A 26213-nucleotide genomic window follows, 5' to 3' on the forward strand; every position below is an offset into this window, starting at 1 on the left:
TTGGCAGGATGCCGACGCACACATCAAGTCAAAATGAAACCATGGTAGTCTCCTACCACAGCAGATGCGCGCACCGAGTGAAAATAAAACTGTTTGCCGCATCCGCTGCGGACGAAACTGCAGTGGTTATCGACGCAATCATGGATGGCAACTACGCACGTATGAAGGCACGCGGCATGCCGCCAATGCGGTGTTACGCATGGCGATAAACGCAAGAATGAAAGTCTTTAAGGGCACAATTAGGCACGAAGTGCTTCGGCCGCCTGCCTTCTGAACCGCAAGGTTGCCGTCCACGATTGCATTGATAGCGGCCGCGGTTTTGTCCACAGTGGTTGCGGCAAGATATAGTTTTGCTTTGACTCAGTGCAAAGCTGTCGAAGATTAAGCGCACCGGCAATATAGCGATGGACGGACAATTTGTTGGCGAGCAGCTGACTGGCTAAAAATAATCGGGATGTACGTGCGCGAGGCCTTCGCCGCTGCTTGCGCTAATCATTTATGAGCTTCCGCACTGGAGTAAATAAAAGTGCGTTGTAGTTAAGCATTTGTTCATTGTTTTCTTGATACCCTCAATAATTCGACATTCGGAAGGGGGAGGGGGGTTCCTTAGTGCTTTATGGAGCTTAGCAGGGTTCCCTGGAACGAACATGCTCGAGAACCCCTGGATTCAATGCATTTTGTGTCTCGACAACAAAATGTAATTGAACACTAACGCACTAACAATATGTGCCAGAACATTAGACCCCATATTATCTACCAGTGTAACGTCAACAGAGTAGCTTAAATTGTGTTAAAAGCAGTCGAAGTGCACTTGCAAGGCCGCCGTCACTTTTGCTTTCCGAATTTGTTTCCCTTTCCCCACTGATTGCATTGTTGTGGAGTTCTGTATAAGCAGATTTTACTGTAGCCTACAGAACAGGGTCGAAAGCAGCCAAGCGTGTCTTGGAGCCACTCTGGCAGCGACAAATTTGCCACTTTGGATCAAGAACTTTGTTTTAGAGCAGAATGTGTATGCACTTTCAAGCAGCCTAGTAAAGCTCAACATGGCCGATTGAGAAAGGTTGTTTATTCACTTTGCAAGTTTCAGAGTGGCAGTGATGAGATTGGCTGAAACCGTTTTGGAGCAGCTTTTTAGAGCAGGGAAACTTTTGGAGCCTTTCGGAATAAGAAGGTGCTGTGCCATAAAAAGGGTGTTAGGGGGCAATTGCACAACATCATATGTGGGCCCAAATAACTTAATTTTAGAACTCCCACATCATTCAATTTATTATTTGACCAATTATAGATCAGTGCTGTGTTCTATCTGTCAAACCCCTGTAGGACAGCAGTTGTAAGGGGACAATGTAAAACATAGAACTGAATAACATTTAAGTACATGCAACTGACAGCACAATTTCTCAGCTTCGCTTATCAAAACTTCTCTTCATTCTTTCCCGAAAGACGAAGAATCTATTGCGATAGCAAATTTACCAGTAGAGAGCTATACAGAGTAAGTATAGTATTTTTATTGGATGCATAAACTTGGACATATTCGCTTACTAACTGAATTAACAAGCATGGTGTCAATGCTTGTTCATGCTTTTTAACTGCAAAATACTGCCTAGTTGGCTGCCTTCTTAGGTGACATTTTGTGAAGAGTAGCTGAAAGCCTTGTTTTGCCTTCAGCAAGGCATGCCTGCCCACTTTCGATATCGCCAAAATTCTTGGTCTTTACGTCATTGTTAAGCAGCTCTGCATTCACCAACATCGTTGCCGACAATTCACACTTAACCCTTACTATGTCTGCATTTCCGTGTGGCATACAAAGCAACACTTTCACAATCAGTGCTCAAAAGAGGATGCGCGCTTGGCGCAGAATAGCGAAAATGTAGCAGGATGTAGCAGGATTTGCCTTTTGGCGCAGCTATCAGATCACTGCAGCGGCCTACAAAAGTAGGAGAAGGAAGAAGCGAGGTGCAGAAGCAAGCTTGGCAATTATTGCAAGAAACAAAGCAGCTCTTTATGCAGCTATTGTTCAGGTATTTAAAAGAATGGTTTATGCTAATGCATCTTTTTCGTATTCTTTCAGAGAAAATACAGCAGCATGCCAAGGAGAAAATTGTGAAGCAATTTGCAAAAACTGCTTACCACCGATGCAACCTGCTCCCCCAGAGCTAACTGCTGCTTTTCCAGCTCTTGCAGCTTGTTTTGTGCTGCTTGCATGCGCTCCACAACGAGAGATTGGCAGAGCTTTTGCAGCCTTGCTTGGTTGCTGGCCTGCAGAGAAAAAAAGGACAGTGTTACAAAAGGAGAAAGCCTTTAGCGGGCTTGCGTGCAAAAAAATTACTGGTGTTGCATAGTCAACATGCAATTACTGGTGTTGCAGAGTTCCAATGATTAATCAACTGTTTGTAACAAAAAGGGGTGCAAGAGTTTGCCACAATAGATGCTGCCAAATTATTCTCTCAATCATGTGAAGTTGTACAAGGACACTCTGCAGGATTCCCCTGCAGTGACCGGGAATCAAACTTATGACAATGCACGCAGCAGCCAAATGACAGCCTTGCACCACGATGTGTAGCAGCAAGTGCTAGCCGAGTAACATAGATGACTTGCTGTGTTGGGTCGTTGATGGAGAATGCGAATATGGAAGCGCAGAGTTCCGGTCTGGGAGCAGGTCAGCAACACCAAACGCGTGCTCTTATTGTAAGGCAACCAGCATTAGTACAATGCTTTCAAAACAAGACATTGATCCTTCCACCAAGCCATTATATAGTAAAACCATGCTGCTTACCAAGTCGGCTGCCATCTGATCTGCCTGCTGCTCCTGGGAAGCTTGCATCATGGACAGCAGTGATGAGAGGATGGAGGCATTAGCTGCCGCACTCTCATCTGCAAACTTCCTGGCTTCCAACGTGTATGCAGCAACAGCAGCTTGATGTTCCTGAACGAGGCTGCTAAGAGAGGCTGTCAAAAGATGGAGCAGAAGTAATTAAACTGCCTTTCATCTGAAACATGTAAATGTTGATTACCCCTAATTAAAGCAATTAAGAGTTGTGCTAGCAGTTAGACATAGCTAGACACAGCGGAGCTGATCGGTTCCTAGCTGGTCCTGCTGCTCCTTCCAAGTTGTACTAAGTGTATAAGCATTTCCTCATGGTCCGTGGCATCGGGGTACGCCTCGCGAAGCACTTGCAGTCCGAGCACACGTAGGGGAAGTGGGGTGAAAGCTATGCACGGTGTACGGGCGGCGCACAGCAGACGACACGCCAGGATGACATCACGATACATGCGCAGTAGCGCGCAGCTGGTGGGAGCTCGGGCGAGCCGCTGCCAGAGGCGCCTGCTGCAGTCACGGACACCGCGAGCGTTCGGCACGAATGTGGGGAATTGGAGAAGCGCGGATGGAGTCGGCAGCACCTCTGCGCGTTGCCTCGTTGGTGCTACTACAATTTGTTTCTCTCATTTTAGGAGCGAAGCTCCTTATAGCGGCACCCGTTCCGTCCGTCTAGTAGTAGTGTGTAACCAGTCTGAAAAAAATGAGAAAAAAAATTCCGAAGTTGTGTCCGTAGCGCGGAATCGAACCAGGGACCCCTCGCTTCTGAGCGCGCGGCGTTAGCCCACTACGCCACGAAGCGCACATAGACACACGCACCACGATGGCAATAAATACCCAACATTAACGAAAGGCCGCATTTCTAGCGCGTTTCTAACGCGCTTGTGCTAGCGCGTTACGGCCCGTGTAAGAAGCTGGTGTAAGATGCTGTGGCCTCTCCGCCTTACCTTCAACGCGTTTCGAACGCGCTGCCCAAGGCGGTGGCAAGTCAAGTCGAGGAGCGTTTATGAATACGGGGGGTATACTCTCTCAGCAGTCATGTGATGGCGTCGGCAAACGCGGTGCACGTTCCGGCATGTGTAAATGGCTGCGTAAGACGCTGTGGCCGCTCCCCCTTACTAGAGAGTACTGCACGTTTTTAACGCGTTTGTGCTAGCGTCCCCTTAAGCAGGAGATCCGATGATTCCCTCCGGAGCTTCGCCCACTCATCATCATTCACCCCGTGGATATGCTGCGATTTTTTTCTCCTCTCTCCCTAGCACAGCGCATGCTCTCATTCGCACTTTTTAACGTCCCATGTCAAGGCAACATGTGCACGGCATGGAGAGGAGGCTTCACATGCCTCTCCTCGAGGTGGTTGCTGACGCAGTGGCAGGCGGCACACATTACGGCAGACTCCGCTGTTAAAATAAAGCTCATGCCCACTTGACAACCCCAGCCTCTCCATCACAATCTGGCACTTGCAACTAGAAACTACCCAAAAATATTGCATCTATATTTGAGGACAATTTACCATTGTAATGGGGGCAGAGCTTCTGCAAACTCTTAAGTTTCAATTTTCTCGCCAATTTCCCGCTCCTTCATAGTCACCGAGACTAGGTGTAAGCAGTTAAGTCACCCATGGGCATCTACTAAAGGCCCAACAGTAGTGGACTTCAGCTCCTGCAGTGACCCCTGCAGCTCCTGCAGTTTCTTTTTTGGGTGCGAAATTGGCAGGATTTTATTACACTAGAAATTAGCAGTGTCAAGTTCTTGTAATTTTGGAAACGGTTGAGAGCACCTCGGATGATGCGCTTGATGCCTTCCATTGGGACTCAGTCACACGGTTCTTTTGGCTGTCCAAATCATTTACACCTCATCTTTTTATTTTTAAGGAGGGAAGCGGGGCTGAAGGATCAACTTTTGAACTGACATGCCAATTTTAACTAAATGTGGCGGGATGCTTTGTCTTGTCATTTGAACATGTAAATTTCATTAGCCTAGCACAAATTCTAAATTTAAAAAAAGTTATACACTGTACCACTGAGCAAATGTACATTTAACGACAGCACAACTTCTCTGCTTCCTCGCCTATCAAAAAAGCCTAATGAAAATCATCACATGAAAAATTGAAATACAGTTAAACCTGCTTATAATGAACCTCCATATAAGGAATTCCTGGATATAACAAAGTTTTTCTATTCCCCGCCGTTACTCCCTAGAAGCACATGTATTTGAGGCCTATACGTAACAAAGTGGCAGCAGGAGAACTCAAAATAATGAATTTTCCCCCACCGACAACCTAGAGATTCCGCCCCAAATTTTGTCAGTTTTCAGCGAGCAGCAACCGGAAGCACCTTCTCCGCCGTGACGGAATGCGAAGCAGTGGCGTTGCGCTTGGCGCGCTAGAATTCACAGCGACTGGGAGTGCACAGCGTGCGCGAGGCGGGCCTGCATCCTTCAACTCTGTGAGCTTGCAGCCGCAGGGTGACCTTTCCCCCTCCCTTCATTCAAAATTGGCCATATTGAAATGCTAATGGCAATATGGTAGAGCAAATTTACAGTCGTACTCGAATCTAACGAGCACATTTTTTCCCGATAATACAGGTCCAAAAATTGCCTGTGCGTTAGGATTGAGTACGACTAAATTTGCGCTACCATATCGCCACCAGCACTTCAATGTGGCCGCCTCCTATGCACTTCGAGCCTAGCTCCCGTAGCTTCGACCATGTGCTGTAGTACGTGTGCTTAGGCATTAGCCTACCAATTTAGTTAAACAGCAAATGTTTATACGGCCGATAAAACTACTTACTTCGTATAGCTGTCTGCTAATTTGCTGTCACAATCGATGCTTTGCCTTTCGGGCGAAACTGCGACTTTTTTGTTCATCGCAACTTATTGGGAGTAAATCTTGAGCAATAGTTGTGTTTTTTTGTATGAAAGCATGAGGTGCGGGGTACTGTAAAGGATTTTCCTCTTTTGGTCACGGAAAACGGGTGAACGTTACAATAGAATGTGCCGAACCTGCATACAATGCAATCCTCTTTATAGCGAAGTTTTTCGGGAATTTTCTGAATAAACATCTTCGCAACATATTACAGGATAGTAGCAACCACTTGGAATTTTATGCCTTTTTCTGGAGCAACCGCATCATTTGAAAGCTAAATTTGTTGTTTTGTTACTGTGCCCGTCCCTGCTTTGAAATGTTTGAATTCCTTTTTCTCAGTTTGTTCTTCTTGACCAACTTGCACTTTAAGGAAAACTACCGTTTTTTAGGCTGATAATTGGTGAGAAACATGACTATCGACATCCTGAATTTATAAATTGCTTCTATCAAGAAAGCAGTACAGTTGGCAGGTATGAAATTATGCTGTTCCAACATATTGAAGTAACGAAACTTGTTAAAGCATCTGTATATAGTTATTCAATATCTGAAAAAGTATTTAAAGATTTTGGCATTTGTACACCTCTAGCTACTACACACTTTTCTTCACGGATCTTGTGATGTCAGTAAGAGTAATTGAAAGCCCGGCTGAAAGACACTTACCGAATGAGCCTCCAATGCCAGTGAGCGTATCCCGTTGAGAAGCAAGCTGTGTGGTGAAACTGGATTCAATTTGATCAAACAGCACACTTGAGCTGGCCACAAAGGCATACTGCCGTTCCTTGTTCGTCTGGTCAATGGCAGATGTGCGCTGAAGCTTCTGCTGCAGCAACTCAATGTCTGTTGTGGTGGTCTGTGCCACGCCAACCAACTGGGAGTACAAAAAGGAAATAGTTGTCAGACTGACAAGTGGTCCTTTTCCAAACTAAATTTTTGTAACACTAAAAATTAGGGCATTATACACACAGAATCTCCCTGCATATAACTAGTCAAACCTCGTTTGAACAAAGATAGCCGAAAATGCTAATATGGCATGCCAGAAAGACTTACTGACCACAGAGAAAACCGATGCCCACAAGCAGCTCGTCGTGAAACCGAATGACCGCAATAACTTTCATATCCCGTGTTTACATCATGGGCGGCAAAACAAATTTTCGCAGCGAAGTCATATGACAAGTCTTCAAGTAAAGGATCGCTTGTCACCGTCAATCACGGCACATTTATCTGCGTCGAATCAAGTCCAGTAAAGCCGGTTCCTCGGTTCCCTCGGAACCGGCGGCGCTTCATCAGTATCCAGTGGCGAAAATTGCCGTTTGGTGCGAGTTGACCAAAATCTTGGCCGTATGCCAGCCGCTATGTCCGCACCAATGCAATGCACACCGAGCAGGGGCCTGCGGAACCCGTAGGTTCCGCGGAACCCACTTTGAGAACCCATGCGATGCCACTTTAGATGGTGCAGCAAAACGGCACTTGAGAGCATAGTTGCATTTTTGAAAATCGACAGACACCATACAGCATCCGAAACTTCGGTCAACATTTTACAATGGTCATGCAGGACTGTGGGGTCTGGCTCGGTGCCAGCTTGATCACTCACTGTAGTCTGAAAAGCGAAGTTGTCCCGTTGCCTAAGCAACCCACATGCGTCAGGGTGGAATGTACTTATTATAGACAGCAATATGATCCCTTGACTGTCCACCACTTAGCTAATGGAGCCACTAGTCCACGCGATGCCACAGGGGTTCTCAGGTACGTTCATCCCAGGGAACCCTGCTAAGCTCCATAAAGTGCGGACGAAACTGCGGTCGCTATCGACGCTACCATGAGAGGCGACTGCGCAGTTGTGAAGGCACGCAGCCGACGCGCGCATTGAGTGAAAATGAAACTATTTGCCGCAACCGCTGCGGACGAAACTGCGGTGGTTATCGACGCGATCAGAGATAGCGACTACATACTTACGGAGGCACGCGACTAGCCGCGAACGCGGTGTTACGCGTGGCGATAAACGCATGGTGGTAAGTTACGGCCTCCGAGATTCAAGTGCGAAAGCATAGGCGCGCTGCCCGTTCTCAGAGGTTGGGTGGCTACAAGCTGCTTGCGTATTTATTGCGCAGTTCGCGCGTTGCTGTTACGCACTGTGATGTGCTTTTTGACACTCGGGCACCGTAACTCGGGCATGAGTAATGGAGGTTCTTTGGATCAAGCGCACCTCATGTTCGCCATTTTAGACACTTGTTGAGAGCGGGACCAGGGAAAATTTATCAGTGGCTCGCGGAACCCCGAGCAGGGGCCTGCGGAACCCGTAGGTTCCGCGGAACCCACTGAGAACCCATGCGATGCCACTTTAGATGGTGCAGCAAAACGGCACTTGAGAGCATAGTTCCATTTTTGAAAGCCTGATCAATCCTTTCAGAGAAGAATGGGAACAGATTTCTCATTTTGCTGAAATGCAGCAGGATGTAGCAGAGTTAGCCTGTCTGTGCAAATGGTGCAGCGATAGCATCACTGACAAAACCAGCATCGTGCACAGCATTCCACAATGCTACACTACAGCTTGATCGGGCAAGGAATTTCCATTGGTAATGTCATCCAAGCCGTCTAGGTCGTCACCACTACTAGTGGCACCAAACAAGTTGTGCCAGCAGTACTTGGTGATGGCGTTTGCCGAAACAGCCATGCATGCCGCCTACAGCATCGCACGTACTATAATTATCAAAAGCCAGTTGATGACACTTTCGGTATCCCACTTTAAGTGATACGACGACTCTTTGGTCCAGCAGCTGTACAGTTCAGCAGCAGATAGCACAGCTCAATGCTGTGGAGAGCGAGAGTATGATGTGGTGGGTTGCACAGTTGTCCAGAATGAGGCATATTTTGCAGCCCCGCTTGATCAATCATTCGTCTCATTCTCGTAGCTACTGCGTGAAAAACATTTCTTGTGTCATCCAGGCCTTACAGTTCGAAACATGCTTTACTGCAAATTTCTATTTCCCCTTGGAGCAACGGGGTGATCCACTTTTGCAGATCACAAGAGCAGGCATCTTTTCTGACCAGTGCATGTTGGAGCAAATCAGCACAGTCACACGGACCTTGCCGAGCTTGCCAACGTGACGGCGCTCATCGCGAAATGCGAGGGTCTTCCAAGGCAGCATTTGAGTAGTCTCGTCTGCACTATATAAGTACCCCACAGCGCTTTTCTAGTAGTGGTCGAATAGAGCTCTTGAACCCATGCTACTGCAGCTTCTCAGTCAACAGACATGGCTTCACCACTGATCACCGCTGACTATGTTGTGGCGTCCCTTCAAACACTGCAACGATACAGCACTGAACAAAGTTTTCCTGGCCCAAAATGCAAACAAAGTCTTTGGCTTTCCTCTGAAGATGTGTGTCGCTCAGAAGAACATTCATGGCCCGTGTGTCCAAAAACCACACCAAAACAGCTAACATCCAACTGCCAACTTTTTGTACACCTTGAATGCTGGCGCTCGCACTTTCTGCAACCTTTGATGCCACATGCAACAGCCCCAGTAACGCTCAAAATTTTCGACAACATGCTCGGTGCAATGCTGAATTCCTCCACCACTTAGTGATAGTGTGCGTTCTAGCATCACGTGCAGTTCGAGATTGACTTAATCAGTTTGAAATAGTCAGTATATTGTCGTGCTCAAGTAAAACTGGCACGTTACACCTGCTGCAAGAAAATTGATTACTTCGTTATAACGAAGTGGGATATACAGTGGAATCTCGATGATACGATCACGGCTAATACGAATTTCCGGATGATACGAATTTTTGCGAGGTCCCGGCCGAGCCCCATTACTTTGCAACGTGCTAGAGAACGGTTGTTACGAATCCATTTTCGACCCGCGTCGGTTGGTACGAATAAACGCCGCCCCACCGAGGGCCGCGAAAGTCTTTGGCTTTCCTCTGAAGATGTGTGTCGAGCGAGCAGTCACGCGTGTTTTCCCTTTCTCTTTTGGTGCGGAAGCCACGACAGCGCGGAAGCCTCGACTGGGCGCGAAGAGTTTGAAGTGGCGGCGCTTCTGTTGCTTTTGTGCTTTTCCTTTAGTCTCTTCGCTCGCTGCGGCGGCAAACGAAGGCTCGTGCGGTCTATCGCTTCGATTTTATCGCCCTTGGACTCATGCTCCACGTCTCATGCTCCTCCTCCACATAGCCCTCGATCTCCTCTCCCATCGGTGGGCGCACCTCGTTGAGAAGCGTGCTCGCTACCGCCCTTGTCGGCGAGATTTTACCGCGGAAGCCGCATTATAGCCGGTATTTCGTCTCACGCGGCTGCACTGTAAGCGGTATGCGTATACATGGAGTTCTATGGGAGGGTAAACGGGAGTCGGAAAAGGCCGCATTGTAGCCAGTTCTTCACTATAAACGGTTACGCTATAAGTGATCTATACTGTAAATGCTTTTTACGTGCATGTGCCCGAGTGTGTTCACCTCCGACTCTTTAATTTAGCTAGTTTTAATTGTGTTTCGATGATACGAATTTCGGCTAATATGAATATTTTTCGTGACCCCGTGAGATTCGTATCATCAAGGTTCCACTGTATTGCACTAATTGCACAAAATTTGACAGTACTTGCTTCAAAAAAGTATTCAAATCTGTATAACAATAACTTTGCAATCACTAATGGAATTGCCACGGTATGGTATGGGAACTACAGTGCGATGGTAACAGTCTTATCTATTTTACTTATTTCAAATGCTATCGATAATGCGATTCATCTTTTTACCTCCTGAGCAGTCGCAGTAAGTGCAGCCTCTGTCTTGCAGTGGGCCTGCACAAGGTAAGCCTGCTCTTCTTTCTCAATACTTGTTTTGGACAGCACCTGCAATAAATGCTTCGTTAATTAAAATTGCAACTGCAACACAGACATGTGGTAAATTTCTACACTTGATACGTCAAAGAAAAATATGGAGCGAGTGAATTTTAGTAAGACTTCCATTTCAAGTGCGCTTGTCATTTGTAGCAAGAGACAAAACAGACTTATGTTAAACTTATGTTAGAAACTTACCTGCTCTGTTGCAGCCAAGCTCATCTTTGTGCTGTGCAGCTCAGCAGTTTTTGTCTGGAGCTGTTCAGTCGTTTCAGCAACTTCTTTCTTTGTTCTCTCAAAGAGCTCTGTAACCTGGAGGAGAATACAAGCATATCATGTAGGAGTGTGCATACTCGATTTGAGAAAATGCTTGCTGATAGGACATGCATTTACGCTAATCTACTAAGATAGCCTCTTTAAGAGAGGCCCTACTGCAACACGATGTGGCAATTTGCCTTCAAAGGAATTTGCTACAGTGTGCGTTCAATTCGCCTGAATTGGTGGACCATCCAGCACACACCGACTGCTACATTGACATATACATGCCACTACAGTAGACATGCTAATTCGACCCCGCTCTGTCCCGGCCAGCTTCCATATATATAATCCTATCGGTCCAAGCTTCAGTTATTTCTTGGTCTAAATATCAGCTTAGCCGCAATACACTTGTGTAACGCGGTGAAGCATCCCAAGAATAGAAAGAGGCCACTGTACGCGCTAGTATCTTCGGTCACAGCAAGAGCACCTATTAAGTATACAGGCAGTCATTCTGAGCTTATTCCGACGTTGCTGTGGCGATTTGAGCCCTCGTTTCACCCGCCATGCGCGTCTTGCATACCACACCGTTAACGGGGCCTAGTACACGTTCCTGAATTACGTGCATGCATGCACTGTGCACCGAGAAGTGGAGGAAAACTACCCTCAATGTGTTTTGGGAAAGCCAGAAAAAAGACAGATAAAAAACAAAGTTGAGAGGAGACCTAAACCGAACAAAAGAGCGAGGCTGTATTTAAAACTGAAGGCCTGTGTCCGAAGACGACGATGAGCGTGTGTAAATTAAGGAACATATGCTTTGTCCCGTAAGAGTAGCAGCTTTCCTCGCTTGGTATTATTAACTGCATAGGATAGCTGTATTGCTGCAAAGCTAACTTTAAAGGCAAATACTGCCAAGTGAATCAATGGCGCATTTCGAAATTTTTTCTGCTTGTTTAATTCGACTCGCCAGATAATTCAGCTAGTGTCATTGGTCCTGTGATGATCTAATTCACTGAAGTCGACGGTATTGTGAACAATATGCCCAAGGAAGCCAGTGTTTCCAGTGCAGCATCGAAATTATGTGCTCTAGCATGTATTAATAGAGGCCATGCGATACTTGCCACTGGCAGGAACAAACCAAATACATAGTCAAAGCTCATAATGAAGTCATTTCAAACATAAAAATACCTCTGTTATATCAGATATTCGTTTTAAAAATATATTTGTTACACACTGATATTGGCGAGAAACATTTTGAAGTAACAATAGTGAAGTAAAACTATATATTAAATAATTTGGCATAACCATGTTTTTTTATGTCAAGGTGCAACGGTACATCATTTCCAATAACGATGCAATAGATAAATGAAGGGGGCGGTCAGGAATATCGAACAATGTTTACAAGCATAAGCTAAGGTACTACATAAAATTCTTTAAAAAAACCAAAAATTTCTCTGACAAAAACTGCTAAAGCAAAGAAAGTGTAATCAAAACCCAAAGCAACATCATGTTTACTAGCTTCGACTCATTAATATACAGCACATGAATGACAAAGGCTGTGGGGACACTTCCCCCGATGTTTTCCCCCCACATGGCCTCTCACGTCTCCAGTAATCCCAACTTTGCAGCATAGCTAAGTGCTGCCGGCGGTGGGTGTAGTTGCAGAATACCGAGAGAGGTGGCGCGAGTGTTGCACAGCTAACACCACCTAATGGCAGGGTTACTCTGGTACAAAAGAGAGTAGCCTCTTCCGCTTTGGCTTGGGGCTGGGAGAGTGTGCAGACGCTTCACGTACTCGCCGCCATGCTTCGCGAGATTGTCCTTGCTGAACCCTTCAGAGTGGGAGACTGGGATCGACGAACTCGATCGATTATAGGTGTTGGTGCCCAGCATGGGGGCATTTTCGCTCAAAAACCTGGCGCAGCGAGTTGGGCTTCCTCAATTTGTCGAACGCCCATCAGCATATTCCATTCGTATTAATTCAGTTAGCTGGCATTGGTGTATCAAAGGTGCAATACAAATGCCTTTGCAATTGTCTGCACTACTGTGTAGTCCCTTTGTCCCAAGAGCATGTTTTAGACCCCAGAAGGCATTAAAAAAAAAAGGATTCTAAAAGTGAACAACCACCAACTTTATGGCCAGATGTCCCAGTGAAATCTAATCTTACCAGAGACAAATGGAATAGTCGAGCATGTCACAAGGTTTAAGAATTTCTGAGGACCACTACAAAACCTGAATGGGTGACTGTAGAAGAAAAAAAAAAAAAGCATCAAGAGAATGTAACTCACTGTCTGAAGCTTTGCATTTAGGGACTCTATTTGCGCTTCTTTTTCCAAGATCTCTTGCGACTGGCTGGTGAGCCTCAGCTCCATGGTCCTTGCAAAGAAGATGTAAAAATTTAGCAATTACAAAAAGCAGTGCATAAAACGCAACGATAAATTAGTGTTCAAGTACGAGGGAAAGCACCGAGCACCTTAACTTGCTCCGCGAGAATAGTATTATAGCAAGGTCAGCTTAAGCCTTGCAATTAAAGAGACTTAACCATGCAACATACTACAGTATAGACCACTTATAACATATACGCGTGCCTTCACGGAGAGTGAACGCACAGTGGAGAGCAAACGCGACTTCCATCGCGCGAAAGGCCGTGGGGGTATGGGAGGCAGTTTCACCTTTCGGGCGAAACAGACTTTTTTTTTAATTATTACTTTGTCTGCTTCATGCGAAGATCGTGGGTACTTGGACATTAACCTTTAAACGTTCGTAAATTTAAGTGGATGCAAAACACCCAGTCGCAAGCTTCAATCTTCGGATACGCGCGGCTGCTTGGTCTACATGTTTTGCATACGTGCAGGGCTTGAAAATAGTTTTGGTTATAGTGCGGTACTGCTTATAGTGCAGATATTCACGACTCCGGCAGTCTACACTGTTTAACGTGGTTATAGTGCGGTACTGTTTATTCACGACTCCGGCGGTCTACACTGTTTAACGTAACCGCTTATAGTACCCGCTGCAAAGCAGTATGGGCGATGCACGTGGCGATGCACCAAGCACACACCTCAGTTAAAGGCCAAATTCATGCAAAACCTTATGCTTGGAATACGAGTAGATGAGTCAGTAAAAGATAGCAAAAATATACATTTGTGATGCCGAAAATAATGCAGAACCCACAACATTGAAAACCTGCATGGCTCTTTGGCCATGTCCAAGATTAGGCAGTACTTGCTGCGCAACTAAAATCTCGGAAGCCATGGTCTGGGATTTGTGTCGTATCTAACCCTTTGACCGCCACTCCCGAGTATACTCGTTTTGTCTATTCAGCGCCTTTCCCTGCCTCTGAAGAAAACTTGTACAAAAATGGCCATCATGTACTTGTTGTACAGAATAGACCACTTATAACGTAAACACTTATAGTGTAGGACCGGATATAATACGGTCTTTTCAGACTCCTGTTAATTTTCCCATAGCACTCCATGTATACACGTATCGCTTATAGTGCAGTTGCAGGAGACAAAATACCGGTTACAGTGCGGCTGCCTGGACATTCGGCAGTCAACCTAGACGGCAAACGCCCCCTGAAGCCACACCGTATTTACTCGAATCCGACACGGACTTTTTTCCCCCCGATAAGACAGGTACAAAAATTGCGTGCACGTTAGAATCGGGTACGACCCTAAATCTGCGTTACCAAATAGCCGTCGGCATTTCAAAATGGCCGCCTCGCATGCACATCGAGCCTAGCTACCGTAGCTTCCTCGGAAATTGACGGACTAAAATCGGGCCGCGTCACGGGCATTCGGAGAATCCGAAACTTGCCTTCAGGACTGGCGCAAACAGAAGGAGAGGATTTTCGCGAACAAAGCAATGCGGAACGGTTTCAGTGGACCGAAGCAGGACGTAATCTGCGATGATCCACTTCGGCGATGTGATTGCCTTGACCAATCTGCGACGGGGAAAGTCCGCCGCGCAGGTATTTTCGCCGCTTATAGGTCGTGTTGAAGCGAGAGGCATGATACCACAACAGTCAATTCGCTCGTCACTCGAGCGTTTTGACAGTTCGTTTCCGCGATCAACAAGCGAGATGTGTTCATGTTTGCTTGTGCACGCGTGACACCGCGCTTGTTTATTTAATTTAGCAAGCAAATATGGAACCTAGAGCACGGTGACAGCAACGGCAGAAATGCGCCTGGAGTATCCATTATTGCAATAGTTGTTTTGGTTGTAGTGCAGATATTCGCGACTCCGGCGACGTTATAAGCGGTCTACACTGTACATACATAAGAGGTTACAGGGAGCTAGCTGAAGTGCAACTGTCTCAAGCTTATTACAATTACAGTAGAACCTCGCTGTTACATTCCTGCTGTTGTGTCGCAACTGTGGGACCCTTCCCGCATCATGCGTTGCAAACTGCCACCCAGCGCCTGCCCGAGTGGCCATGTTGACTTTTCATGTCGCTCGGCTTGGTGGCTTGACGATGGGATTGGCCGCCTATATTGCCGGGGGCAACACCCTTGACGTATTTTTTGGTTTCTACCAGCAAAAGCATGACCTTTGAGATCCGTATTGTCTATCTAAAGATTGTGTCTACGACGCTTTCGGGCCATAAAATTGGTTTTGGTGCGTTTCTGTTCCGTATAAAGTCCAAGGGCAATAACGCCATCACCGCGCGCCGTATGCAAGTGAAAACGTGCGAGAGTCAGCCAACGATTGCGGCTAAATCTCAAGCATGCAAAGCAGAAAGGGGGCGTAAGCGCATTTCTGTTTCAATCGAGGCAGGAGGGGGCGACAGATACGCGGGCGCCGTATTTTGAAAGCAATCTGCGACGTGGAAAAAGTATGCGCCCATGCGGCATTGTACTCTGGCATCAACTGCGTACTACACCGCCGCGCGCGGGCCATATCTTGAAAGCGATCTGGGTTGGGGGCAGATTCTAGGCAGCGTAGGTGCGTCGGCGGCTCGTGCCGTGCCGGCTTGTGTGTTCTCGGCGCTCAGTTTGCGCTGAAGCGATAAACAGGACGAAGTTCACTTCGCTCGCTGCTGCGGTACCTCACGCCAGCGATTTGATAGACAGTGTCCGCACTTATTCAGAGTGATGTGTTCATGTTTGCCTGTGCGCGCTGACACCGTGCTTGTTAATATAGTTAATAAGCGAACGGTCGATAAAACTACCATCCGTACTTTGTATAGCTGCCTACTAATTTGCTATAGCAATCGATGCGTTGGCTTTCAGGCGAAACTTTTTCCAACGTAAGGATTCAAATAAAAGTGTATAGTTCACCACAACTCATTTTTCAATTTTTCCTTTCTTTTCTCGGCTCTTCCATTTTTTTTTTTTTTACAGTCCCGTGAATTCCACTATAGCGGGGTTCTACTATATCACAAATATAGGTGATATTTTTAGAGATTTGTTGCACGATAAACTACCAGTGCTTCAGCAGGAAATGTCGCTAGTATAAAGTGTCTTTTTGAAACAGAACAATGAAATAGTTGGATCTCAGTTTATCCATCTACTATTACAGACAAGGGAGACAATAAGGATGTAAAATGCCACACCTCCACAGAAAAAAAAAAGGGGGGGGGGGGGGGTACCTGTAGTTCTCTTGGTCCACAAAAACACCATTCTTATCTCTGGTTGCGGCCAGGTCTCTTCGGAGACGCTCAATCTCCTCTGTGTACTCCTGCAATTAAAAAAGCAATATTCTGAGCCCTGTTGGAACAAAAGCAAACAGTTTTGCAAATGAAGAAAAAAAAAAAAAACAGGAAACGTGTATGCAAGTGGTGCATACTAGTCGATCGCTACTACAGTGAAGTCGTTTCAAGCCTTAGGTGAACACTTAAGAGAAATCAATTTAAGCTGCATTAGAACATTACCCTTCTACAGTGCAAAAGAAAACTACAATGTTAGCATGAGAAGCCAGAAAAGATGTAAAAACGAAATAAGAGCAGCAGCACCGCCTTGAACTTCCCTCACCAGCTCAACATGGCACGAATTTCGACGCTCTGCTCGGGTCCTGTAAAGTTTCTTTTTCTTCAAATGGTAAATACAGACAGCATGGTATTAAAATTTGCAAAGCTCAATCTTTGCTCTTTTGGAAGAACTTCCAATGAACCACAATGATTCAAATACACCAGTTGTCATGTGTCAATGCTTTGCATCTGTGTCACTACGCAGCCCTGAACAGGAATGGTCAAGATCGCAAAGTTAGCAGCAAAAGGTATGTGAAGACTAACGAAACAAAACGGAATAAGCACTACTTCAGCAAGAAGGCAACAAATATTTTAGACTATAAGAGGCTATTATGGGACGGTAGTGAGAGGTGTGTAAAAGCTCGCGAAACAGGCAAGTATCACACAAGGCAAAGCAGAGAGACTCGCTCGCTAAAGCCAGGTCCACGGAGAAATGTGAATAAAAAAATTATAGAAAAGGAAAAATAGGCCAATCTTGCCTTGATGAGTGCCCGCTTGGTCATCTTTTGATTCACTTCTGGACGGTTGGTGATGTTTTTGGCACGATAAGCATAGTCCAAGGTGCTCAATGTCTCCTCCAGATTGGTCATGTCAGGAGAGATGGTCGCGATGATGGAAGTCTTTGTGCGGCCACCCAGAGAGTCCTGCAAAAGCCGAGTCAGCTTGCTTTCCCTGCAATAAGAAGGTAAGAATTGCATTTCATACCTAGCAATCTTAAAAGATTAATCTGTTTGTATCACAGCGGCAACATACGTAGCCATGAGTAAGTGCTCTACCACAACCTCTGTAAGCTAGTTGGAGCTCTTGTCAAAACAGTACCCACTTGCTACACTAGGGCTTCGATAGAGCCCACATAGATTGCAAAACAAAAGAAGTGGTCGTGAATCGTGTACTATCAATGTCCAACGGTTCCTTTACTAAGTGAATAAAGTGACTATGGCCCGACCTATTCAGTGTCAACATGGACTTCAGAACAAGCAGACGACCATCTCTGCAGCAATTTAAGGGTGCAATGATTAATCAAGAGAAAAATAACCTGAAGGCCAGTGGGCAAGGGGGTGGGGGGGAGCAGCATTATGGAAGTACATACAGTAGTAATTATAAATGGGTTGGTGCTTCACCAAAATTGTGGCGTAGGTATCCAAGTGCACAATTAGCATGGTTAATCATTGTTACGGGTTACTCTCTGTGAAGAGGGTTTATTGGGACGCAACCGACGGTCTTGAGCGCCAGCCGAGGTTCCATTATCGTTAGGCGAACGTCTTCTGTCCTTTCTCACTGTTTCCCACAATCATACAATCATACAAGACTTTCACGCTTGTAACAATATATTTAACACGAGTATGCCATGCAAGTTCATCTGTTATGTGCAAAATGGGTCATCGAAATGCAATTTGAAGACCCATTTTTGATGGAGTATCTGGTAATATGGTATCCATTAAAGCAACAGATGTACCCGATTCTATTGGGCACAGTGGCATAGATAGACCATAAGCCTGTCAAACTGCCCCAGAACAATGGTCCAGCTGTATGTTACCAACATGCATGCGATGAAACAGTTTAAAAAGAACAGTGCAGAGGGCCTGTTTATGCTCCAATTATCAGTAATAAGCCTCTGTATCTCCGACCTGAAAAGGGCGGAGGTTTGAATTCCTTCAAATGCGCCTGCTTGAAGTAACTAAGTTCTTGACACAAATGTGCAAGGATTGGAGAGTTTTAGAATAGGAGCCCCAACCCCAAAGAAATAGCGTTGAAGCCACTACGCATGCGCGAGGCGCAAACCAAGTTTGGGTTTTGCGTCAGGCATGCTATTTTATCGATTTAGCGAGAGCCCCAACAAACATGGCAGCGCCCACCGAAGTGACGGCTCGAACCAAGCACCACTCCGGGGTCTATTCGTGGAAACGCGTGAAGTTCGTAAGCTCAGAGAAGTGACTGCAGTTATCGCTTTCTCTCAACTAACGTGTGTAATGAAGATTTATTCATTAGACGCCCCCGATTCCAAATTCGACTGCCCATTTAATGGCTCATAGGCGTCACGTGGATTAGCTTCACTGGTGAAAGCTCGTAAAAGTTGGTTACTCAAAATCAAGTGCAACAAATCGCTTGCTGCTAATAGAATAACCTCGAAATTGTAATTAAAGGCAAAAACACTAAAGTCAAAATTACTCTTATCATAAAATGGTATTTTAATATTTAGAATAGTCTTTCTTTGACACCGCAGTGGCACTGCAAGCACAAGACGCTAACCCCCACAAAGCTCTTTGGGGCCCCTATTCTAAAACTGTCCGTAATGACAATAAGCCAGATAATTTAGTGCTTTTTCATCTCATGTAGAACACTGGAGAAAAATCTCATGCATGTATTATTAGCGTGTGCAAAATTTTCAAAGGGTTAAAATTCGTATAAATCCCACAGACATGATATCAGGAGGAGATTGATATGAAGAACGAACTCGCATAACACTTTTTTTTTCCCCCGAGCAAAACTGACGCAAAGAGGAGAGTGCAATAATTTTTACGGTAGAACGTTCAAGGTGCCTTGAGTACACACCCTTTTGGGGATACATGCACACTTGTAATGATGATACACGTTGCATAACACAAGCAGCAACAAACTTTGAAAGCAAGACTGAGAAGAAACGCAGCTACAGACATTATCACAGCGACTTTCAGCTATTCTGCTTTTCCCCATTTTGCCTGCTTCGTGGGGTCTGTGTCGAACTGGTTGAACCGAATATTCCTCTTGCAATACTTCGAAAGGGAGTTTGAGAGACCAGTGAGCGACACATTTTCACGAACAGAATTGCTCGGGAAAACTCTCGACACAGCATTTGTAAATCAAGCCGAAATTCGTAAAGTTTACCGAAAATTCTGGAGAGTTCGCAGGGTATTAGACTCGCAGGCAACAGCCAGCTATGTTTACACTGCTTGAAGTGAATCACCTACAGCAAGAATTTTGCACAAAACACTCACAGATGGCACGAACTGAAGATTTCACAGTTGTTTCACAGACCAACCAGGTGTACGAGCCAACTAATACCCAACATTTATTAGATCAGCTGACTTAAGATGGGCATCTTAGCCTTTTGCAGCTACAGGGACTGCATGCATGCAAGCACAAGAATCCTCTACACCATTTTGTTCAGCAATTACAGGCAACATACCATGTCCTCCTTCAGGCCCATCAGACTCAAGCTACATGTATCTTTCTGTGAGTGTGTGCCCTGTACAGTGTAGAACAAGATCATAATAGAGCATTGACAAATCAATAGGAAGCACACAATCTGGTAATTTGTGAAGTATGCAAAGGATGCAAAAGTCAGAACAGCATGCAGATCTTGAACACAAGGACTGAGACAATTTTTGCATGCAGAGGCTGAAGAAAATGCGATGTCTATAGCATGGAAAGCCTAGATCACGCTCATGGCACACGGCATTAGGACCTGCCATGGCTGCTTGCGAGAGCCTCCCCTGATGTAGAGGCACTGAGGAGACTGACAGAATTGCGCCTATGCAAGCCTAGCCCCGGGCACCAACAGCCATAACCATTGGACAAACAAAGTTTACAGTGGAATCTCGATGATACGAATCTCAGGCGGTCACAGAAAAAATTCGTATTAGTCGAAATTTGTATCATCGAAACAGAATTAAAACTAGCTAAATTAAAGAGTCGAGAGGTGAACTCACTCAGGCACACGTGCGTAAAAAGCATTTACAGTATAGATCACTGATAACGTAACCATTTATAGTGCAGAACTGGCTAACACGCGGCCTTTTCCGACTCCCGTTTACCCTCCCATAGAACTCCATGTATACGCATACCGCTTACAGTGCAGCCGCGCGAGACGAAATACCGGCTATAATGCGGCTTCCGCGGTAAAATCTCGCCGACAAGGGCGGTAGCAAGCACGAGGTGCGCCCACCGATGGGAGAGGCAACGAGGGCGATGCGGAGTAGGAGCGCGAGATGTGGAGCACGAGTCCAAGGGCGATAAATTCACCGCGCGCCGTATGTGCGAGTGAAAGGGGGACGCGCGCCTTCACGGACAGCGAACGCACAGCGGAGAGCAAACGTGACTTCCGTGGCGCGAAAGGCCATGGGGGTATGGGAGGGAGGGAAGTGGCGGGGGGGAGACAGTGCGGACGCCGCGTCCGCGCCTCCGCACGGAAAACGCGCGAGACTGCGCGCTGTTCTTTTTCGCAGCCGTCGGCGAGGCGGCGTTTATTCGTATCAACCAACGCGGGTCGAAAAACTATTTGTAACAACCGTTATCTAGCACGTTGCAAAGTAATGGGGCTCAGCCGGGACCTCAGAAAAATTTGTATCATCCAGAAATTCGTATTAGCCGTGATCGTATCATCGAGATTCCACTTGGGCAATTACAGGTAGAGATTGACACGGTTAAAGTTTCCAGGATGCTTGTAACATAAGCCTATCTTATAAAGGAAACCCATGCATGATACACAGTTTGGTAGTGGAGTCAGTTAAACATACTACAGCAAAACCTTGTTAATACAGTGGAATCAAGTTGATACAATCTTCAAGGGAATCATCCGAAAATTGTATATCGAACTAAATCTTTATAGGGAAAAGAAAAAAAAATATGCATCCTCCCGAAAAACCTATCAGGCAGTACAGCGGAACGAGGTTCCGCTGTACGTAGCTGGTGGGGAATGCGAATCGGGTACGCACAAAGCAATGTACTAATTAAGCGACAATGGCACATGAGCGGCTATAGACACGCAGACAAGTTTATTTGTGAGCAGAATAATGAACATGCTTCTCTAGTAACGCACATACTGCATTTACTAGAATCCAACACGCACTTTTTTTCCCTCCATAAAACAGGTCCAAAAATTGAGTGCGCGTTAGAATCCAAGTATGACCCTAAATCTGCATTACCATATAGCCGTCGGCATTTAAAAATGACTGCCACGCACGCTCTTCGAGCCTAGCTTCCTCAAACTCGGCAAGGCCACGAGCCAGTTTATCCATATGGCTGCACTTCTCTGCGAGAGCCCTCATCACTGTCAGCGCACTAGCACCGTCAGAACGGAAGGTCCATCATTCAAGCCGTCGTTCATGACAACGAAATGCAAGTGTTAGAAGCTATGGTAGCTGGAAACATGTCATAGCTACCATGTTTTGACATCACTGTCGGTGGCAACTGCAGTCTGGGAAATGACTCAAACAGGGCGGTGGAAGAGGGAGCAGAGCCGCAAGAAAGTTGCATGTGTCCACGGCGACGACCATCTATGGTCAGCGCATATGACAGTCGCCGATTCCACACTTGTACGTGCCAGAAAATGAAGTAAATACTATGCACTAACCATTTCGCATGCGTTAAGCCAGGCAACTGCGGCTTAAGAGGTCAGCCAATAAGTTAGGTTCAATGGTGACAGTGCAGGTAATTCATCCCGACTATATTTAAACCAAAATTGTTAAGCAGGTGCATATTAACGAGGTTTTACTCCGAAAGGAGTAGACGAAATTTGAATAACAATAATTGCACCTTCTGGTCACAGTTGTACAAGATGGGTCAAGATGAAAATATTCTCCAAGATGGTCTCTGTCCTACACCAACACAACCAGCACAGATAAACACCCTACGTTAAGAAACGTGGCCAGACATACCTGTATGGAATGTGTGGTCCCTTGTCCACCAAGGCAGTTATGACACGACCCAATGTAAGGAGAGACTGGTTGATGCTGCCTGCGAAAATAATTCAAACGCCAATTAACACGAGCTGTAAAACCAAATTATGAACATGCTTCTCTAGTAACGCACATACCGTATTTACTCGGATCCTAACCAGGACTTTTCCGATAAAACAGGTCCAAAAATCGCATGTGCTTTAGAATCGAGTAAGACCTTAAATCTGTGTTACCATAAAGCCATAGGCATTTCAAAATGGCTGCCTCGCACGCGCTTCGAGCCTAGCTGCAGTACACGTGCTTAGGCATTAGTCTACCATCTGTCTTCCCGTTTTCTGCATCGGCCGGGACCTCAGAAAAATTTATCCGGAAATTCGGATCATCCGGAATTCGGATGAACTCGGCACCATAAAGTGCCGAGTTCATCACGATGCCGCATTTAAAAGGAAAAATGATCATGTGTGCGGAGACTGATGGAAATCGGGCGGCATCATGGGCATTCGAATACAAAACTTGCGTACGGGACTGGCTCAAACAGGAGAGGATTTTTGCCAGCAAAGCAATGCGCAAGGGTTTCAGTGCACCGAAGCAGGACGTATTCTGCGACGATCTACTTCGGCGATACGATGATCTTGGCCCCATCTTGAAAGTGATCTGCGACATGGAGAGTCTGCCGCGCGCTACATTGTAGCCGGGTTGCGGCATGCTAGCACGAAGGTTGCATTTCTCCACTTCGATCAAAAGTGCTTCAGGGCCCCTTTAAGGCTTATATAACTGCCACAATGCAGAGCAGCTGCTAGGAAAAAAGAAATGTTACAATATAAAACATTTGATAGGATGACTGCCATGGCACCATAAATAGCACACAATGCAGCTTGTGTTGCTCATCAGAATAAGATGCTATTTGCAGCCTTCATTTTAATATTACTAAATCATGCTGCTCCGATGATCAGAGCTAAACTCTCCCTAGTCCGCAAAAAACTCACCTGCTTCACGTGCTCTCCTGTCCATTGCACCCGAGCGGCCAATGTTCTCACTCCCCGCAAGGTCAACCTTGGTGCAGAATAGTATCACAAAGAAGATTATTAATGCAGTGTGTAGACATAAAAGTAAACAGCAGGTGGTGAGCGAGATGGGAACAAAACACCTGGCACATGCTTAGCACAATGCAACTATTATGCAGCACTTATGATCAGATGGAAAAGGCAACAGCTGCACAGAGACATGAACCATCATCATGAAAGACTAAACTGATTAAATAGTCACAAGTAAGAACGGCTAGTGACGACAACGCCTTGTTAACGATAAATGAAGCAAGTGAACAGCATGAAGCTTGATGCTTCTAAAATTGGTCGCACTCTTACTCACGAGGTTGAGCTTGCCGGTTTTCACCAGCTCCTCGCCATCGTCTGTAGTCTCGCGGATGTGAACGGTAACCGAAAAGATGGTATGGCTACGTGAAGATGTCGCGTTGAGAAGTGTAGCCGCAGTTTGACGTTTTGCAGCCCCCTTTTGAAGTATGAAGAACACTTCTTCACGGTTGTGCACCGTGATCTCCTCTAGGCCCTGGATTATGACAGAACCCTGAAAATGTACGAAAGAAGCTGTGAGATATGGCAAGATTTCCTGCATTGGAGATGAAGTACAATGTCCCGCATCAGTGTTTTACTGCCCCATGCTTGCTGGAAGTGAACATTTAAATGCAAATAACATTGTTTGCAGGTAATCAGCTGCACATAAACAAAAGCAAGAAAACTTGTTCAATGCATAAGCTTCAGCCAATGATAACTTGGAATAAAAATGCAAGGGAAACAACTTCATTATTGTTTAGTTTCTCCTAGATGAAGGCACCGGACACAAGGTACAGGGGAAGTTCAATATACTTTTCTAGCTTCTGTGCCTTGTTAGTTGCTTTTCTAATGTTCTTTAAGCTGATGTTGGTTTGAGAAATAGCAAAAAGGAAACAGTGAAGAAAAGCTATACGTGCATTAATGATCATCTTGTCAAAGGACTATAAACAAAAGCTTGGAATTCTAGCTACAATGCTGGGAAGCTAGGCAACTTCTAAAAAAATGGAAGCGGTACAGTAGTAGGCTGCCACAGACTGCAGCTCCATGGAGCTACAGAATAAGGAAAGCTTTAGGAAAATATTTTCTAACACAGGATCAGTTAAAATTGAGTACAAGCAACAAAAGCAAATCACATGTTACGGAAGATTAACCACAACTGGCCGTGTACTTCGAAAAGAGCTTCCTCTCAATGTGGGAAATATGCAAGAGACCATTAATATGCATGGCACTATTCAAGTATTTAATTTGTAGTTTAGGGCTGTGAAACTCAGGTTTACCAAGCATAGCCATTGTCCCATTGTACCCAAGCACCCAAATATCTGTCAAACATTGCTCAACATGACAAACTGCCTAGAGTTACACTTGAATGGATTTGCAATTACAATTAACTGTAAACAACACAACAGTGTATGGGCCTAGAAGTATAATCAAGAATATACACAAACCTAGAACATGCCCTCAAATTGCAAATGCTCAGGTGTCCAGTTCATCAGTCAAGGATTACGATATAGATTTTGCATCAGATAAAGCAGCTTAAGGAGTAACACAAGGCTTTACACACACTGAAAGAACACCTGAAGCAGTGGATGTTGCTGCATAGTTTCCCAAGCTTCAAGGAGTGCTTGAACTAGGCAATGAATAATGCAGCCATTTCAGGACACAATTGCAGGACAATGCACACTTTGTGCGAGCTTTCATATTTACACGTGCCCAAAATTGGAAATGCCAATCAAGAAAACACACGCACCTTTCGAGAGGAGTCCTCGAAGATTTTCAGCCTTGTCGTGTCCTCATGTGCACTGAGCAGGTCAAAGAGTTCCTCATTGTACAACTCGAGGAAGGACACCTTGATCGTAAATTCAAGGTCCTGGGACTGAAGCTCTTCGAACAGTTGCTGCAGTGTACGTGGGATGACACCAGCCAAGGGGTCATCGGCCCAGCCCAGGTTCACGTTGGATCTTTCACCTTCCATAGTGAAGGTCTTACCGGTACCTGTTTGACCGTATCTGAAATCATAAAAGCAAGTGGTCAAAAGCAGATTACTATGCCTTCATAGAAGTAGTAACAGTACAGAGGCAAAAACACAGGTAGAAAATAGAAATGAAAAAAAAAAAGAAAAAAACTCTTATGGGGCAAATTTGCACACAGAAATCAAAGCAACACCGAGGTGACAATGGGCAGAATGCACAGTTGACATAAAAAGAGCCCAAGGACTGAGGCTTTGCTGGGAGACGAGGCCTAAAGGCCAAATCCGGCGATTTCTCGATGTCGACGGCTGTCAATGGAATTCGCTGGGTACATTCCTCTGCACCCTTCATTATGTCCTCAAAAATGCAGGTTTGAGAGTTACTATTACGTAGCTACTGGCCACATGGTGTTAAGACATAAAAGGCGGCATATACAGAGCATGATGGGAACGAGGACGATAGTGTTGAGATGGCAATCGTGAGCTAGTGCTGGGTGTGAGAAGTTGCATTCTGTGTGGACGGGCAAGTGGTGTTGCGCTGTTGGCTGCACTAACTTCAACTCTCATCAGCCGCACACAGTTTGAGCTAATTTGTTGATCACATTCAGCCTAGGTTAGGCCCATCACAATTGCCGAGTTTCTGCGTCTATACTTGCAGAAGACCTGAGCGACTGCCCTGAATCTAATAAGCCATTAGGATGAAAAGAACTGCTTTTGTAGTTCAGTACTATCTTTCATTTCATACAGTGCACATGCAAAAAGTGATGTGCAATGCTCTATCAACATAAGT

At 45.6% G+C, this 26213-nt stretch overlaps 1 protein-coding gene across 1 annotated transcript in view; it reads right to left on the reverse strand.

The window, feature by feature from the left end:
• LOC119460970 (kinesin-like protein KIF11) overlaps window positions 1-26213 on the reverse strand; it is a 56153-nt gene that overhangs the window by 22892 nt on the left and 7048 nt on the right. Inside the window, exons 4-15 of the mRNA XM_037722132.2 lie at window positions 25205-25463; window positions 23756-23971; window positions 23374-23440; window positions 22367-22445; window positions 17210-17402; window positions 16353-16441; window positions 13051-13138; window positions 10706-10819; window positions 10424-10519; window positions 6342-6549; window positions 2774-2946; window positions 2128-2256 (exon numbers count right to left, since the gene is read on the reverse strand). Coding sequence (XP_037578060.1) covers window positions 2128-2256; window positions 2774-2946; window positions 6342-6549; window positions 10424-10519; window positions 10706-10819; window positions 13051-13138; window positions 16353-16441; window positions 17210-17402; window positions 22367-22445; window positions 23374-23440; window positions 23756-23971; window positions 25205-25463 — 1711 coding nt within the window. The remainder of the gene's footprint in view (window positions 1-2127; window positions 2257-2773; window positions 2947-6341; window positions 6550-10423; window positions 10520-10705; window positions 10820-13050; window positions 13139-16352; window positions 16442-17209; window positions 17403-22366; window positions 22446-23373; window positions 23441-23755; window positions 23972-25204; window positions 25464-26213) is intronic.

The sequence above is a fragment of the Dermacentor silvarum genome, chromosome 8, assembly GCF_013339745.2.
Source record: "Dermacentor silvarum isolate Dsil-2018 chromosome 8, BIME_Dsil_1.4, whole genome shotgun sequence".
Taxonomy (NCBI): domain Eukaryota; kingdom Metazoa; phylum Arthropoda; class Arachnida; order Ixodida; family Ixodidae; genus Dermacentor; species Dermacentor silvarum.